The following is a 16,900-nucleotide window of genomic DNA, read 5'->3' as shown; positions in this document are numbered from 1 at the left end:
AAGATTTACGTAAATTTTATAGACTGTCACTTTCATTAAAGACGTTTTCAATTTTGTTAAGAGATGTGTGTGTGTGTGTGTGTGTATTTTTTTACTTATACTAGAACTTTTTCTTATAAAGAATTTTTTTTAGAGTTTTTCTTATACTAGAACTTTTTCTTTTTCTTATACTAGAACCCCTCGAATTGGCATCAGAGCCTATAACAGTAAAAAATTATATCATTTATGAAAAGAATCGAGTTTAAATTTAAAAATTTTAGGAAACTATAAAAGAAAATATAATTTAGAAGCGGCTTCTCTAATCTGTAATTTTAATAATAAGTTTAGATATACTTTACATAGTGAAAATAAACAGTTAAATAGTATTGTAGACTTGTAAATTTAGGAGAAAATTTAGAAATGAACAATTCAAATGAAAGAATAGAAATTTTATTAGAAAATATAAATAAAAATATAAACATTTTAGAAATTAATCTAGAATATATTAAAAATAAAAATACCGAAATATTAAAATGAAAATCTAATAATATAGGAGAAACATAATCTAGTCCTAATCTTAACTTAGAAAAATTGGAAAGCATAGTTAAAGCATTAGAAAAGGAAAAGTCGATAGATAATAGACAAGATTTAGATAATATAATAAATAAATTGGAAAAACTAGATTTAGGTAAAACTAAAGAACCTAGTAGATTTAAGAAAACTAAGTGGATCTATACATAATGGATAAAGGAAAATAAATCGTAGCCAATAGTAGATAATCCTTTATTAAGAACAATAAGTGAAAAAACAGAATCCGAAACAAGACTAGAATTTTTAATAGATATAGAAGAACAAATAGAAATATTTAGACATAATAAACTGAAGTTAGTAAAAGCTTTAGACATATATAAAAAAGGAAATTTATTTAGCAAATCTTTAATATATCAGCATTTTGGAGAAAGATATGTTTCCTGTACGCATGAAGATCAATTTGTATCTCTAGATTTAATAGAAAAATAATCTTATAAAGAAATCGTTAATAAAAATTTTCAACAGACTCATTTAGTATTAATAATAATAGGAGAAAGGGCTCCATAGAGAAAATTTAGGAGCTAAAGTATTAGCATGTTTATATGATAGCAGATTTACTGATATAGAACAGGGATTATTAGGAAGCATAGAATTAGATATGAATAATAAATGCGGATTAGTATATTTTACACTAGACTATTTAGTTAGAACAAAGAATTTCTATAAAGATATTAAAATATGAATAAAAAGTAAAGGATATCATATGAAAAGAGATGAGGATAATTTATTAATTTACACAGGATTCATAGGAAGACTTAGTGAAAATAGTAATAAATTAGAAAATAATCAAATAATTACATTATTAGGATAAAAAGGTATAAATGCTATCCCAACAAAGAAATTCTCTTCAAAAACATATACAAAATTAGACTGGAACTTAGGAAATTTTCTACAAAAATCAATATTAGTACCAGAAAATAATATTATGTACAAAAATATTAATGGAACTTTAAGTATTAGATTTGGAAATTATAAATATCAAGCAGAACAGACACAGCATAATGAAGAAGAAAATGAAGGAGAATGTGGATATTTTGAAATAGAAGAGTACAAAAGTGAAGACGAAATTAATGCTTTAGATGAAGGAAGAGAAGAAGATGAAAGCAAGGACGATGAAAAAGAATTTGGATATATAGATATGGAATATTACAGAAATCTTAGAAAAACTAGAGAAATAGAAACTAAAATATTAATAGAAAAAGATCAAGTAGATATAGAAATCAAGATAGAAGAAAATAGCAAGAGAGCTAAAAGGGAAATAGATCAAAAATTTGGAAAAAGAAAAGAATCCATGAATACAGAATACGATATAGGAGGTAAATATTCTTTTCCTCCTGCAAGAGACTTTGAATGGACTGATAAAACATATAAAAGCTTAGGAAAAAGACAAACGGAAGAATGATGTAGTTTACCATTAGCAAGCAATAGAGGATTAATTTTAGAGTTAAATAATTGTAAACCACAAGACAGACATATTACTATAACTAAATGGAAAAATTCTGTAATTAGAGCGTATAACAGTGTATCTATACAAATGACTGTAGAAGAAATGTGGGCTTATTTAGAAACTTATTTAGGAAAGACTGCTCTAGATGTATACGTTACAACAAAAAGACTAAAACCAGATAAAATTAGATTAAGAATGACTGGAGGAGATAATCCTAGAAATTTTACAAGCTTTATTAGAGAAATAATTATAGGTTTTGATCCCAGTAGAGATAACACTTACGAACAAGATAAAGTTTTAGAAGATTTAGAAAAATTAAATATTAGTAATATGAAATACATATAACCATTTTTGTTAGATTTTGAAAGATTAGCAAACGCAACAAGATTAGCATTAGATTACCATATACTTGAAAGATTATATAGAAGGATATCACCACTGTGGAATGATAAAATTAGAAAAGATGTAGACCTGTGGAATAATAAAATTAGAAAAGATGTAGAGTCAAACCCAATAAAGGAAATAACTATAAATGCCACTATAAAATTTATAATTGATAAATTGAAAGAATATTGTGTAGAAGTAGTAGTTAGAAAGCAAATAAAGAAATTATATTACTCTTTTTGCTCAGATTTATATACACCACAGACATATGATTATAGAAGAAGAAAGAAAAAATTGTATAAAAAAGATAAAAAAACAAAAATATAAAGCAATATCAAAATAAAAAGAAATATAATATTAGACCAAGTAGGACATACTATAAAAATAAAAAACTCAATTATAATAGATATGTTAGAAAATCAAAAACTAAAAAAGACTGTAAATGTTATATTTGTGGAGACTTTAGAGATTTTGCTAACAAATGCCCAAATAAATATAAAAATAAACAAAATGCAGCTAAATCTATGATAATTAAAGAAATACAATGTAACATAATAGAATTATCTGATAATGAATCTTGTAACTCAGTATATAGTATTTACACAGATGAAGAGTTAGATAATTTAGAAATAACAAGTAATTCTGAAAACAGTTATGATAGTTTAGAACAACTAGATTTTTCAGTTTTAGATATAAAGATGATGAATGTAGAACAAGAATGTATCTATGAATGGATTAGAAGAGAGGGATCAATGATGGATAAATGTAAAATAATATACCTAGGACACAAAAATAGAAATCAGTGTAAGAATTGTCTAGAAACTCAATGCAATAATTATTTAGGTATTAGGGAAGAAAGAAAAAATAACAAAAATAAAGATTATAGTGAAAGTATAGAAAGAATAGAAAATAAAATGATAGATGCAAATAATAGAATAGATGCAATACACGAAACACTTGGAGAAATACAATATAGGATCAAAAATCTAGAAATAAAAGGAAAAAATAATTATTTGGAAATAGAAAATCGGGGAAAAATAATTTGTCAAATATTTAGAGTAAAGACAACAAAAAGCATCAATACTTATAGAAGTACAGATAAATAAAATAATAAAATTAAATTTGATAGCATTAATGGACACGGGTTGTACATTTAATATAATCAGAAAAGATTTAGTGCCAGAAGATTGTAGACAAAAATTAGAATATGAAATAAGAGGAAGTCAAATGGATGGTAGTAAAATGGGATTCGAAGAGAGACTTTTTGATGATTGTAAGATTAAATTCCAAGAAAGACAGTATAGTTTAACGACTACATTAGTTAGCGCATTGACAAATGATGAATTTGTTATAGGAATAAAATTCTTGCTTAGTAGAAATGGAAGTTTAACAATTACTCCTGATGTTATAATTTTTGGAAAAGACAAGTATTATTAATACTATAGAGTCATTAGAGTTGCGAGCTAAGCGTGGTGGACCCTTACAATCAGAACCAGACCCAAAAATTGAAGAAAATCTAGAAAACTTAGAATTTTTAGATAATTTATCTTTAGAAACTTTTAAAACAGATTTTATACCATATATATGTGTGTGTGGGAAGCAAGCATAAACTCGGAATTATTTACTCCTACTTGCCTATGTTGTAGTATTCATTTAATTTGTTTCTTTTGGAACATTATCTGAGATTCTGTTGTCATGGAGATCGTTTAAGGTGAATTAGAATATATGGTTGATCTCAAATATAGATTCAGGGAATCAGGATCTGTAATGAAAGACCAAAAAGAGGAAATTTTACACGAATGACCCAATAATACATTACTTGCAATGCAACTATCGAGAAGATTAATGTAAATTTATTGTTAGTTTTTTTAACTGTAATTTGTGTTGGAATTTTGGTAATTGCAAGGGATAAGAGTGACCATTGAGTATTATTTGTATTTCTCCTTCTCCGTAAGCTTTAGAGATGCAATGTTGTGTGGGTTATGGGCATCAACTTGCTACAAAAATGTTGATTTTTGTTGGGTGGTTTTCTATATGGTCAACACTTTCGCTTCAAATTTTCTTGTGGAACTTATCTGATCACGTGAACTCAACCTTTAACGTGGATTAAAACTGGGTTTCTATAACCCATGGCTGTTGTATAACCCCCATCCTACTGTGTCTAGTTGCCAGTTCAGGTCTTCATTTATCGCTAGGAGCCAATTATAATCTTTTCCCGTTTACTTTCTTTTATCAATATATATCTTGATTTTTCCCTTTTTCCAATTATGCGTAATCTATGTGGTTCTGTTGAGCGGTTAATCTAGTATGTACCAACACTTATTTCTTGATATGTTGATATTGCAGATGACCATCTTCTTTTTTGTGGTGATCTAGGAAATGAGGTGAATGATGATGTTCTATCAAAAGCATTCACAAGATTTCCTTCCTTTAACATGGCCAGAGTAAGTTATTCCTGAAGTTAGTTTTTCATCTCTTATTTGTGTTCACTTTATGTATTTTGAATGGTATACATGAGCATTTGCATGTCCTCTTCAGATGTTAATTTGAAGTGCATGGAGCCCTCAATTGAGTCATATTCGCTAAGGTAGAATTCTTTTTTGGTTTGTATTAATTAATAATGTCTTTGAATGGCAAAAACTAAGTGCAGTAAATTATTGAATGCATGCTTTTACTTATCTGCACTTTAGCATCATAAAAACTATACATTTTGGAAGATTTTCGTAGGATTTCTATTAAAAAAAATTATTGTTATTTTCTCGTCAAAATATATCTGTCTTGTAACCAATTTTTGGTCAAGGCATCTCGTGGTTCAATATTGTAAATTGATGGTAATATTAATGACAAAGGTTTGATTGTGACTTTTGGCTTGAGATCTGAAATTAAGTGAGCAACAAGCTTTTTTTTCTCATATTTCTCTAAAAATTATATGAATGATACAAGTCTTCTGTTGATCGATTTCCCAAGCGTGGACTGCTTCTGTGAATTTATATTTGGTCCTACAGTGGTTGTGTTAGTTAGCTTCCAAACATGGAGATTCAGATATCTCAAAACTTTTTACCTTCTATATGTGTGTGTGTTTAAAATGTTATGCATCTTTGTGTCATTTCAGAGTTAATTATCAATTAGATCGCCACGAGTTTAGTCACAATACCATGATACTGATTACAAAATCTTTTCCAATTCTTTGCTCCTTGCTTCATTCTTTAATTGCTTCCTCGAAGTCTCATTTCAAACTTTCAAATGAATCTGTATTAAGGAAAGAGGCCTTATAAACATGTCTGATATATGTTATGATTTATCAACAAGGCAAGGTTGCTCATTTTCATCTGAAGGAATCTTCTAAAGTTATGTTTGAATTTCCTATCGATGTCTGCTGTATTACATTATTATTTTATTATTATTATTATTATTATTATTATTATTATTATTATTATTATTATTATTATTATTATTATTATTATTATTATTATTATTATTATTATTATTATTATTATTATTATTATTATTATTATTATTATTATTATTATTATTATTATTATTATTATTATTATTATTATTATTATTATTATTATTATTATTATTATTATTATTATTATTATTATTATTATTTTCTTTTTTCTTTTTTACAAATTACTCCATGTGAAATGAAAATATCCTGACACAAAGTAAACAGAAAAACCATGGAAAAGATAAAAAAATAATTTGATATACTCTCCAATGGGAATGAGTGACCCTTTTCTAAATTTTGGCTGAAGAATGAGCTAAAAAAAAGTAAATAAATACATTCTTTGAATCGATCCTGCTTCCTTTTTCTTGTTTTATGTGTGCGTTTGTATGATTTTACAGGTTGCTTTAGTTCTTACTTTACGTCAATGGTGTATCTACAACTTATACCCTTTTAAAAAAGATTACTATCTTGAGAAACATGGAGTAATTTGTCAATGAAAGTGTACAGATTTCTTCCTGAATGTGTAATGCTGCAAAAAGATAAACAAATGGATAAACATAAGGTAGTGGAAAGTGTTCGATTTCTATTGTTGGCTGATTGTATAGAGTAGATAAAGAAATGAATGAATAGAAGGAATTTTATGTTCCTGCCTGTTTATATCCTTGTTAATCACCAATCCATGCATTAGAAGTGCAGATGCTGCCAAATTGGTTGTTATTTTTTTAACTTCTTACTTGGGTTTGAATTTATTCCTCCTCTTCCGCCTTGCCTTTTTCTTTGTCTTAGTCTTCTTCTAATTTTGAGGTTCTGATTTGTTTTGTTTTGTGCTTCTCTAGTTGCTGAATCTTTTGTTCTCCTTTGCATTTTGGAAGGGATTTTATTGCTTTGTTTATGCTTCTAGGGAACACAATCAATTAATGTGAACTTAATATCTTGGACCAGATCGTGAGAGATAAGCGGACTGGCAAAACCAAGGGCTATGGATTTGTTAGTTTTTCCAACCCTTCAGACCTTGCAGCAGCACTTAAAGAAATGAATGGTAATTGGTTTTGTGAACGCATTCTTATATGGTTATTTTCTTCTTGCATTAACCTCTGTTTCATAATTTTCTTTCTTTTGTTGTTTTTCGTCCAAGGGATGCTTAACAAGAGCGGCCACTGAACTCCTTTCTCCATCTGAATCAAAACCTTCAAACATGGCTTGTTAGGAACTTAAACGCTTAGCAACTATTGGTCTCCATCATCTTCAATTAGTTTGTTAAAAAAGACAAATTTGTAAACAATATATCAGCATCAGTTTACTGATCAGCTTTCAGAACTTAGATGGCTGGTTTAACATACCTTACCTCAGACAGCCTGGCCACCTAGAATTTAACTCTTATGCGTTACCTATACTTATCAAGGGAGTTTAGTTCCTTGTCCATTCCATTCTTTGAAGGGCCTTAATCTGAAGAGTCCATGGGCATGAGGAAACTAACAGAGATATATGCTGGTTTTTTGGCTATTGATCAACACTTGTTCATTTGGAATTGGACAGGCTATGTTAGAATATAAGAGAGAGAAGATTAACAAAGCAAAAGAGTAATTTGTTTAATTCCAAAGGAAAGTTGTTTTAACTGGACTTCAATTATGATAATGATTTACGCTTAGAAAGAAGACAGCATTGTATTAATTGAAATTCAACTTGGATCTTTAATGAGGTGCATTATAATGTCAGGGAAATATGTTGGAAATCGACCAATCAAACTTCGTAAGAGCACCTGGAGAGAGAGGACTGATGTAGAAGCCTTCGAAAGACAAAAGGTGAACTTACTTTCTTAAAGTTTGTGTTGTGCATGTATTCGTAGATCTGATTGTTGCTAACTGTTCTCCCATTTGATTTTGTACTCTCTGGCAGAACCAGTCTCAAAAGAAGATGAAGCTTCGAAAAAAGAGCGTGTTGCACAAATGACAGATGTCAACGGCAATGTTGATCAAGGTGAGTTTGGAAACAAGATTTTTATGTTTTGTTTGGGTGAGTGTGTGATTGGGTGGGGTGGGGGGATATCTTTGTTACATTACATTAGTTGCATAGGTCCTTTCTGATGGATTCCCTTTGTTTCAAAGGTGGGAGAAAGATTGAAAAACTGATGTTTAATATATTTGTTTCTTTAGTAAATATAGATATACGAATGTTACTTTCAGAAAATCAAGAGCTGCGTGACTCATTTTTTCATACTTTAAACTGAGTTCATTTGATTCATATTCTGTCAAAAGGCTAGGATACTGAAAATATTAGTCAAAACTAATTTTGAAATCCTTGCATCTGACTAATGGGAGTCCTCTTCATATGGAAGCAATGTAATGGATTTTTCTGGATAATACTTGCACACAGATGTACTGCAGCCTGTGCTCTATCTGTTTTGTTTTTTTGGGTTTTTAGCTTCCAACAAGTCTGCATTGGCTTTCTCACCCGATCAGTTTACAAAATTGTAGTAATTTATAAATTTGCAAGGATATATTTGGTCTCAATATGTGTGGATTTCTTCTGCTTTTCCTGATTACATACCATTGTGAGATTTCGGAGTGTGTGTCCCTACTCCCATTAATATGGGCACCTCGATCAAGAGTTTTACATAATATAAAAAACAAAATTCTAGCTGTTCAAAGATTTTTGATTCCATTATGCTTATTGTATCCCTGCTTTAATGAGATGTCAACAGCGACCTGGTCAATGTAGTGTGGGTAGGGTGCCAATGTCGTACGATGGTCGAATATTACAATTTTCCTTTTTCCACTTTTATGGTTTGTGTATTTGTGGACACGCATCTATACTGTTATCACTTTTTACCATTTGTCCTTTTCTTCTAGTTGCTTATGGCTTTTATATGTTTCTTTCTGTTTGCAGGTCATGAAGAACAGCTCAATTTGAAGATCTGGTTGTGTTATTGTTTGGGGGTTTTGGGGGGGGGGGGGGGGGGGGGGACTATAGAACTTGTTTTGGCTTTATTGTTGCGAGACTGCAGTGAATCGTAACATCGTGTATTAGGACGTTGCATATGCTTTTCTGATATAAAGGAATTGAATCATAACATCGTGTATTAGGACGTTGCATGTGCTTTTCTAATATAAAGGAATTGAATAGTGAAATATATCGGTCAGTCTTTCAGTGAATGAGAGCTTCCTGTTCATTCAATCTCAGTTAATTTCCAAGGAGCTTAACCTGCAGAATCCAAAATTTGAGTGAGTTGATATGTTTTCCTGTTTGAGCTTCATTATCTTAAAAAAATTATTTTTTTTTCGAACTCATTTTTAATTGTATGTTATTTCTTCTACACGTAAATTTAAAATTTTCATTTATTTTTTAACTACATATTTTCCAAAAAATACTATTGCAAAATTTAATTAATTAATTTTAATAAAAAATAGAGCTCAAACAGGAGCTTAACGGTTGGAAACATGGACTTCCTTGGGGTATAAGCTGTGCCGGGGCTGATTTTCCAATAAGAATAAGCCCCATGAGCTGCTTTGGAGAACGAATATTTCTCCAGATTTGGGGGGTCAAAAGTTTAAGGTGATACCAGTATAGACGTTCTAGTGGCAACTGTTATATGTTTTTGTTGTCAAATTATCGTCGGTATGTGTTAATACAGAAAAATTCATGAGTCGGGATCATGTCTTTCTAGACGTTTTTTAAAAAATTCTTCTCTCCTCAACCTATCTCCTTCCTTTATTCTATTGTGGCTTGTTAGAAGGAGCGACCTTAATGATAATCCACAACTCCTTACTGCTACTAGGGATTGTCCCATCCCCCCAAAGTGAATTCAATTTCCATTCGTCTGGATGCAGAAAGAAGAGAATAGAAAATAGTGGGATATTATTGGGAGTTCTGTTCTTGTCTTACTATTATTCCACAAGGATCAAATTCAATCCCCCCATCCGACAAACATGAGGTCTTCGATCAAAGTCTGGGACACCTTGCTCAATATCTTAGTTGGCAAGGAACGGACTTTTTCTTCCTAAGAATGAATTGGAGGTCCAAGATGCACTAATCATGGAAAGGGTTGAGCGAGGCCCATTTTGCCGACCTTTTTCATTACCGTGGGGCGTGGGAAAGCCTCGCCTTCGAGTATCTTGAAAGACTACATATTTGGGCAAGAGGAAGATTTTCACCTACCTTAATAGGGCATCTTATGTACAAATGGTAGGTACTTTCAGATGCACAGCCTAAAAAATTAACATCTGAAGCATTTCATTTCTGAGCAGTAGGGGTTTGCAAGTTGGCTTAATAACATTTTAATCAATATTTGATTGATAGATAAAACGAGTCTACAATGTTCAAACATGAAACCTCTGTTATTCTTCTCCAGACTTCTGCATATTTCTCTCATCCTCTTAAAAAAAATAAGTGGTTGTCAATTCTTAAACCCAAAACATTTGCCATACAAATAGTAAGAAATCTAGCACAACAAAAAATTTCAGAGGAACAATACTAGTAACTGGACTATCTTTCCTCAGCTCCTGCAACTGAAGCGGGATGATCGGTGGATATTTTTACCACTGGAGATGGCTTCTTTTTACCAGGTCCCAATGAAACCTTGACCATTGCAGGTCTTAATAGGCGGTCTCCGAGGAAGAAACCTCTGCGAAGTTCTTGCGTTACAATTCCCTCCTTAAACACTTGTGACTCCTCACGAGCAATAGCCTCATGCATCTATATCAGACGGACAAAATTATGGTTAAGACTTACGAGAGAATCATATAAGGCATGAAACGTGATCCATAAAACCAACTACAGAATTGTGATATGAAACCTTTCTCAATTGAATGGAAAGCATGTTCAACACAAAAAGTTTCTGAACATGTGTACCATTATTTTCAATCTATAGATGAGGTAGGGCCAATGCAAAACCCCCCACCTAGTTCTAGTCGAGGCCAGAAAACCCGAATTAGACTTAATCATTTAAAACAAAACTTAGAAAGGAAACCACTTAAGGAGGACCAAGTTAGGGAGGGAAAAGAAAAGAGGCCTTTCTTTTCTCACTTCACGTAAAAGGACATTTCTTCACAACGTGGTCCTCTTCTCCCTCAATACACCCCACCCCACGCCGCAACTGCCCTTCCCCTCACCCACTTCTTACCTTTTTCAGTTCTTACTTGGGACTTTGAGACTCTCTTGGGTAGCTCTGGAGTAAGGAACTCGGAAGCAACTCAGGAGAGCCCCAAGTAGGAGGTGCAGGGTGGCCAATACGCTGAGGTGATGGGACCGGGGCAGGGTTGGGGAAGATGTATGAGGTGATGGGTTTTCTTATAGGGTAAATTAAATATTTGAGGTAGAAAGAGTGCCTTTTAAACAAAAGATTTTGTAACTGGGTTGTTTTTCACTTTGATTAGTGAAAGAGGCCCTTAAAAAAATTCTTACATTTAATTGAACATAATACAAATTATTGCTGGAATGCTTGCATAACAATGTCTATGATCTTAAAGTGACAAAATTTAACAGTATGACAGCAGAAGAGCATTGTTCGCATACAAGGAATAGTAATAAACATCCTATAGAATTCTGCTGGCTATTTCATGATCTGCAAGCACATGAAGCCATGATAATTCACAGGAAATGGATGGAAAAGTGCTTAACAGTTCGTATTATGTAGTTACTAATGCAAAGCTATTACTACTATTCCCATCAGAAAATAAGAAAGGAAAATCTTCGATAGGCTAGTAGGGAGACTTAGGTGTTGGGATGTGGTATATGTAGACTTCACAAGGAATAGTAATAAACATCCTATAGAATTCTGCTGGCTATTTCATGATCTGCAAGCACATGAAGCCATGATAATTCACAGGTAATGGATGGAAAAGTGCTTAACAGTTCGTATTATGTAGTTACTAATGCAAAGCTATTACTACTATTCCCATCAGAAAATAAGAAAGGAAAATCTTCGATAGGCTAGTAGGGAGACTTAGGTGTTGGGATGTGGTATATGTAGACTTAAAAGAGACTTCCATTCATAAGAGAGACACGATCCTGGCAAAGCAAGTCAAAACGGAGATAGGGTTTCACAAAAACTATCACGGTCTATTGTAGTTGCTAAAGATCTTGTTGATTTAGCCTCATGTCGGAGGAAAAAAATGTATTTTGAAATAGCATTTTTTTGCAGAATGTATGGTTAAAAAATAAAAAAAAAGTTTTTGATTTACGGGTAAAATTATTTTATTTAAAAAATATGCAGTTGAAAATGAGTTTTGAAAAAATAAATTTTTGAAAAAAATGGGATTCAAACAAGGGTTTAGATCTTTCAATAGATCAAGCAATGAGTCCAATGGAGTGGTAAAAACAGTTAACCCCAAATTTATAAGGAGCAAGGCTTAATTTGTTGTTGTGATTAATTCAAAAGCTACAGGAATGAATATTCTTATCTATAATCAATTATTCTCTCTATAGAATATTTTTGAAAATAGTTCTTTGCATCAATAAATTACCCTTAATTTGGGTTGTCTATAAGAAAAATACTTGACTACGACAATTGCAAATGCTAATGGCAATTTAAGCTTAACAACAAAATTCAACAATATGATGAGCATTGTACAAAAACAAGTTCTTAGTAACAATGCTTCAAACCAAAACCACAGGGATAGTATGTCACTAAGTGTGTGTATAGTGTATGGTATTGGATAAGACTAAACAATTTTTAACTTCTTTATCTTTGTTATATAGTCCATTCCTCTTCAGTTCACCTCACTAAACATACCGTGAGAGACATTAAACTTGAACTAAATTTTCAGAGCATCGACGGGGAGGATACAAGACCAGTATTTACATTCACCTTGATTATTTCCTACCAAGATTAAGGTGATTACTACAACTACAAATGAACACGATCTAGTTAAATGATTTAGCTCAGTGGAATTCACACTTGTAAGAAACTAAATAACCAGATGTCTTGTACTAAAAACCTGTGGTACTATTTGCACTGTCAGAAATTTTTTAAAGAATTGTTGATAATGCAAGCATTAATAGCATAACGGCGGAAGGATACTATTCATCATACCACCACCCCCATATTAAATAATAAATAATAAGAAAGAGGAAAAAGATAAAAGAAGAAAATGTGACGAGTTTGAGTGTAAATGTATGTCAGTAACTGAGAGAACTTACTGAGGGATCAAACGGCTTCCCAACAGTGGGAACAGAAGCCACGCGCAAGCTCCTCATGATCTCCACAAATTGCTTGTATATACCCTGGTAACTTGTATCGATCTTCTTTTCCTTTTCTGTTTCTAGTTTGATCTGTTGCCTGGCTCTCTCAAAACTGTCAACCATAGGCAACAGGCTTTCAATCACTTCTCCCTGGACATCACTCCTTAACCGTAATCTCTCCTTTTCCGATCTTTTTCTGTGATTATCAAAATCTGCCTGCAATCGAATGTATTTTTCCTTCCCAGAAGAAATCTCTGCAGACAAATCTGAAACTTTCTCGACCAACTCATTTTTCTCTTTTTCTACCATGCATATTACAGCTTCGATATCAGATAAAGTCTTGCCATCTCCATTTAAAATTGCTTCCCTATAGACTTGCATAAGGGTCAACATGTTGGACGGAGGCTTTAAATTATTTTTATCTTCCAATTTGCTGTAGTCCTTTGAATCAGTACCATCTTCATGGTTCGTCTACAAGTTCAGTTTAGACATCATCAGATAGCAATAACAAGGATCGTAGAAGTTCCAGTTTCATATCATACGGATATTCCATTTCATTTTTATATTTTTGGTGCAATTCGAAACAATGTATATACAGCATATTCCACTAAATGAACGCCAAAAGATGTAAAAACAAAATTAGTGAAAAACTGAGTCATTTTACCATCAAATTAGGGTGGCCATGTGTGAAAAAGTAAATAAGTTGAATCTTGTGAAAACAGTCAACAGACTGATTAGCTTACAATGAGTTAGAATCTCTGCAACCAGCAATCATCCATATAAAACATAAAACAAACAGTCAAAACAACAGACACTGACTTGCACTTTTAAATAACAGTCTCTCTCGGTCATGAAAAGGGAAAAGGGAATGAAGGTTTTATCTAAAAAAAAAAACTTGGAAGTTTCTTATATTATACAGACTTCAGCTTGTAGTGCAGTATATTTTATTTCTCTCCTGACCACCATCGCAAAAGGATACTCTCTAGATTTAGCGACCAGTTGATTAAACTTACAGAAGATGTAGTTTCAGAATTTTGCAGAATTTTGCCATGGAAATTTCAGTTCATCGTGCAGGAGATTGAACCCTAAAAGCAGCTATTATCCAATAACCCTATGAATAAAACAGGAATTCCAAATAATAGTTTCGGGTACAAAAGAAAAGGGCCTGTCATGGAAATTCAATTAGTACAGTCCAATTTCCCTAACCAGCATTTGTCACCGTGGGATTGGACGCTTGAAGATGGAATGTTGGAATTAAATATTAAACAATTCAATTTGGATTGTAGCCTTCACGTTGCCAACTCCAAATTCTCAACTTTATTCAAAGAAACACAATTTATATTTTCGAGAACACAGAACGGAACGAGTTTAGATGCATCATACTGAAATATTAATAGTAATTAGAACATTGCCCTGCATTTCACTGTAACCTTTCCTACTTGTAATCTGTCTTTTCGAGCTAATTCTTATTAGTGATTCACGGCATAATTCAATAATTAAATAAAAAACCAACAAAATGTCAAAATCAAAAGCCAACGGAAATTCAATAGAGAGATGAAGAGAGGGAATACTTGTTGGGGTTCAGAATCTTCCTGGGGTGTCACTGAAGTTATGAAAAGAGAACGCCTCCTATTCCTACACCGACTGTCGATAAAAATTGGATCTTCATTATAAACACAATTGTTATTAGTAATACTATATGACTTCAAAAATGGAAAAGAAGAAAATCCTCTTTTTGTAACGGGTTTAACGGGATTAAAGAAATGGGAACGGCCCTGTTGCAAATCAAGAAACTTGGTGGGTTTAAGAGAAAAGCAGACAGAGAAAGAAGAAGCTGCCATTGCTATTACTGCAAGAGAATACAACAACAAAGGATCCTTGGGCTCAAGTACAGAGCAGCCCACGTGGATACGTGTAGCACCTTGACCACTACGGGGAAAAGGAATTTGGTGTAAGAGAAGATACTAGAGAGATGAAGAAGGGATGGGGTGGCTGAATTTTCCTCAACTATTACGAAGCGTCAATATCATCCTCCAACTATGTAGAAAGCTCAAATTCATCCCCCAAATTATGAGAATGAATCAATTTCATCCTCCAACTATGTGGAAACGTCAATTGCATTAACAAACAACGTAAAAGCGTTAATGTCGTCCTCAATCTATGAAGCAGCGACGAATTTATCCTCCAACTATTATAAAACTTAGTCGCATCGTCCAACTGTATAGAAACGTCTATTTTATCCTCTAACTATAATACTACTTCAACTTCATCCCCTAACTATGATATAGCATCAATTTCATCCCACAACTATGTTAAAGCGTAAATCTCATCCTCCAATTATGATAAAGAATTAATTTCAACCTCTAACTATGATGGAGCATAAATTACATCCTAAAACTAAAAAGAAGCAACACTTTCATCCTCCAACTATTGAGCGGCCTTAAGAAAATCTATGAGGGCTAGCGGGCATATGCCAATAAGGGCAGGCTAAAGCTGAATGACTGTCTTCGTCTCTAATTGTCAAAACAATAATATATAAACACACACTAGTTTATTCTAAAATTTTGTACGACCCACAACTCAATACCACTTATTGTCTATACATTTTATAAGATATGTAACTTATAAGCACTTAAAAATATGATCAAGTAAGCATAAAATTAATTTGTCGAGAGTCGTGATAATCGATCTATCATAGCAAGAGTCGTCGAACATAGCGGAAGCTGCTTTCAGTTTGTTGGCTATCGTGATCCACTGTTTATGTCACATTACATCAAACGATTACAATTGTAAGTAGTACATTGTAACATAGTTACATCCCACAGCCAACAATACGTGCACAATGCAGGTCAATGACTAAACATGCCAATATACTCTAGCAATCAACGATCCCATGCGAACACAAGTCGTGTAATGTGATTAACAAAATATCCAAACACTTATTTTTCCTTAATGGAGGAAGCATTGTTTTAATTTTCTTTCTTTTTTACATGAATTTTGATTTAAGTTGTTTATATCATAAGAATTATGTAATATATTTCCTTCACTGAGATTTTTTTTAATAGACATTTAATAGAGAGTGTAGTGAATATTCATTTATTATAGGTTATTAGTATCAAATGGATATCTATGACTCCCATCTTCATTCCATAGATTACAGACTTTGTAATACGAATGACCTTGTTATTAATGGAAAATTTCAAGCTGACTCCTTAAAAAATAATATAAAAGTGTACGTGATAGCATTTTCAACTTGAAAATCAGACATGTGAAATTAAAAATTATAGAAAAATAAATAATTGTTAATTTAGTTAATATGGTGTAGGTTCCTGCTTCCTAAGGCGGGATCGTGTTTGTGAGTGAAGGATCATGCTTCAAAAGCCATTGATTCTTGTCATTCAAATCTCAACCCTTTCCCATCCAATCAAATCTAGGAACATTGGACTATAAATATTTAAATAAAATCAAAAGTAGTCAAACCATCGAGGAGAAAACCCATGTGAGAAATCAAATAAAATCCCAACTCTATAACTCCATTCAAGCTCAAGTACTCCATCTGTACATACAATTTCGCCCAAAATCAATTTCTATCTTTGAAACCCTAAATTTTTTCCACATCGTGTCGTAACATGCCTCGCAATAAAATGTATTCCGTCATGCTTACTTTCGTATATGGTAGGATTTCAGGAATTTTGGATTATACATGTTACAATTTAACCAAATTGTCGAATTATGTCTCACAATATGAATTCTAGAGCCTGTTTGGAATTGATTTTGAGAATTGATTTTTTGATCGTTAGGAGGAAAGTGAGGCCATCTATGAGAGAAGAAGTCAAATATGACGACTGGAATAGTGAAATAACGGTCCA

The 16,900-nt window shown here is 32.2% G+C and overlaps 2 protein-coding genes across 2 annotated transcripts in view; one reads left to right on the top strand and one right to left on the bottom strand.

Annotated features, from left to right (window-relative positions):
- LOC111373017 (polyadenylate-binding protein RBP45C-like) overlaps positions 1–8,866 on the top strand; it is a 15,383-nt gene extending 6,517 nt beyond the window's left edge. The window contains exons 3-6 of the mRNA XM_022995468.1: positions 4,748–4,845; positions 6,795–6,891; positions 7,749–7,829; positions 8,739–8,866. Of these exons, the coding sequence (XP_022851236.1) occupies positions 4,748–4,845; positions 6,795–6,891; positions 7,749–7,829; positions 8,739–8,866 (404 nt within the window). The remainder of the gene's footprint in view (positions 1–4,747; positions 4,846–6,794; positions 6,892–7,748; positions 7,830–8,738) is intronic.
- A 1,336-nt stretch (positions 8,867–10,202) lies between these two features.
- Positions 10,203–14,991, bottom strand: LOC111373026 (protein GrpE). The gene is made up of 3 exons (XM_022995480.1): positions 14,603–14,991; positions 12,990–13,502; positions 10,203–10,544 (listed from the first exon to the last, which is right to left on the bottom strand). The coding sequence occupies exons 1-3, from the start codon at positions 14,870–14,872 to the stop codon at positions 10,335–10,337; spliced, it is 993 nt and encodes a 330-aa protein (XP_022851248.1). The 5' UTR covers positions 14,873–14,991; the 3' UTR covers positions 10,203–10,334.
- Between the last annotated feature and the right edge of the window lie 1,909 nt (positions 14,992–16,900).

The sequence above is a fragment of the Olea europaea genome, unplaced genomic scaffold, assembly GCF_002742605.1.
Source record: "Olea europaea var. sylvestris unplaced genomic scaffold, O_europaea_v1 scaffold1062, whole genome shotgun sequence".
Classification (NCBI taxonomy): domain Eukaryota; kingdom Viridiplantae; phylum Streptophyta; class Magnoliopsida; order Lamiales; family Oleaceae; genus Olea; species Olea europaea.
The sequence above is the reverse complement of the archived record's forward strand: the minus strand, read 5'-3'. Positions and strand labels throughout refer to the sequence as shown.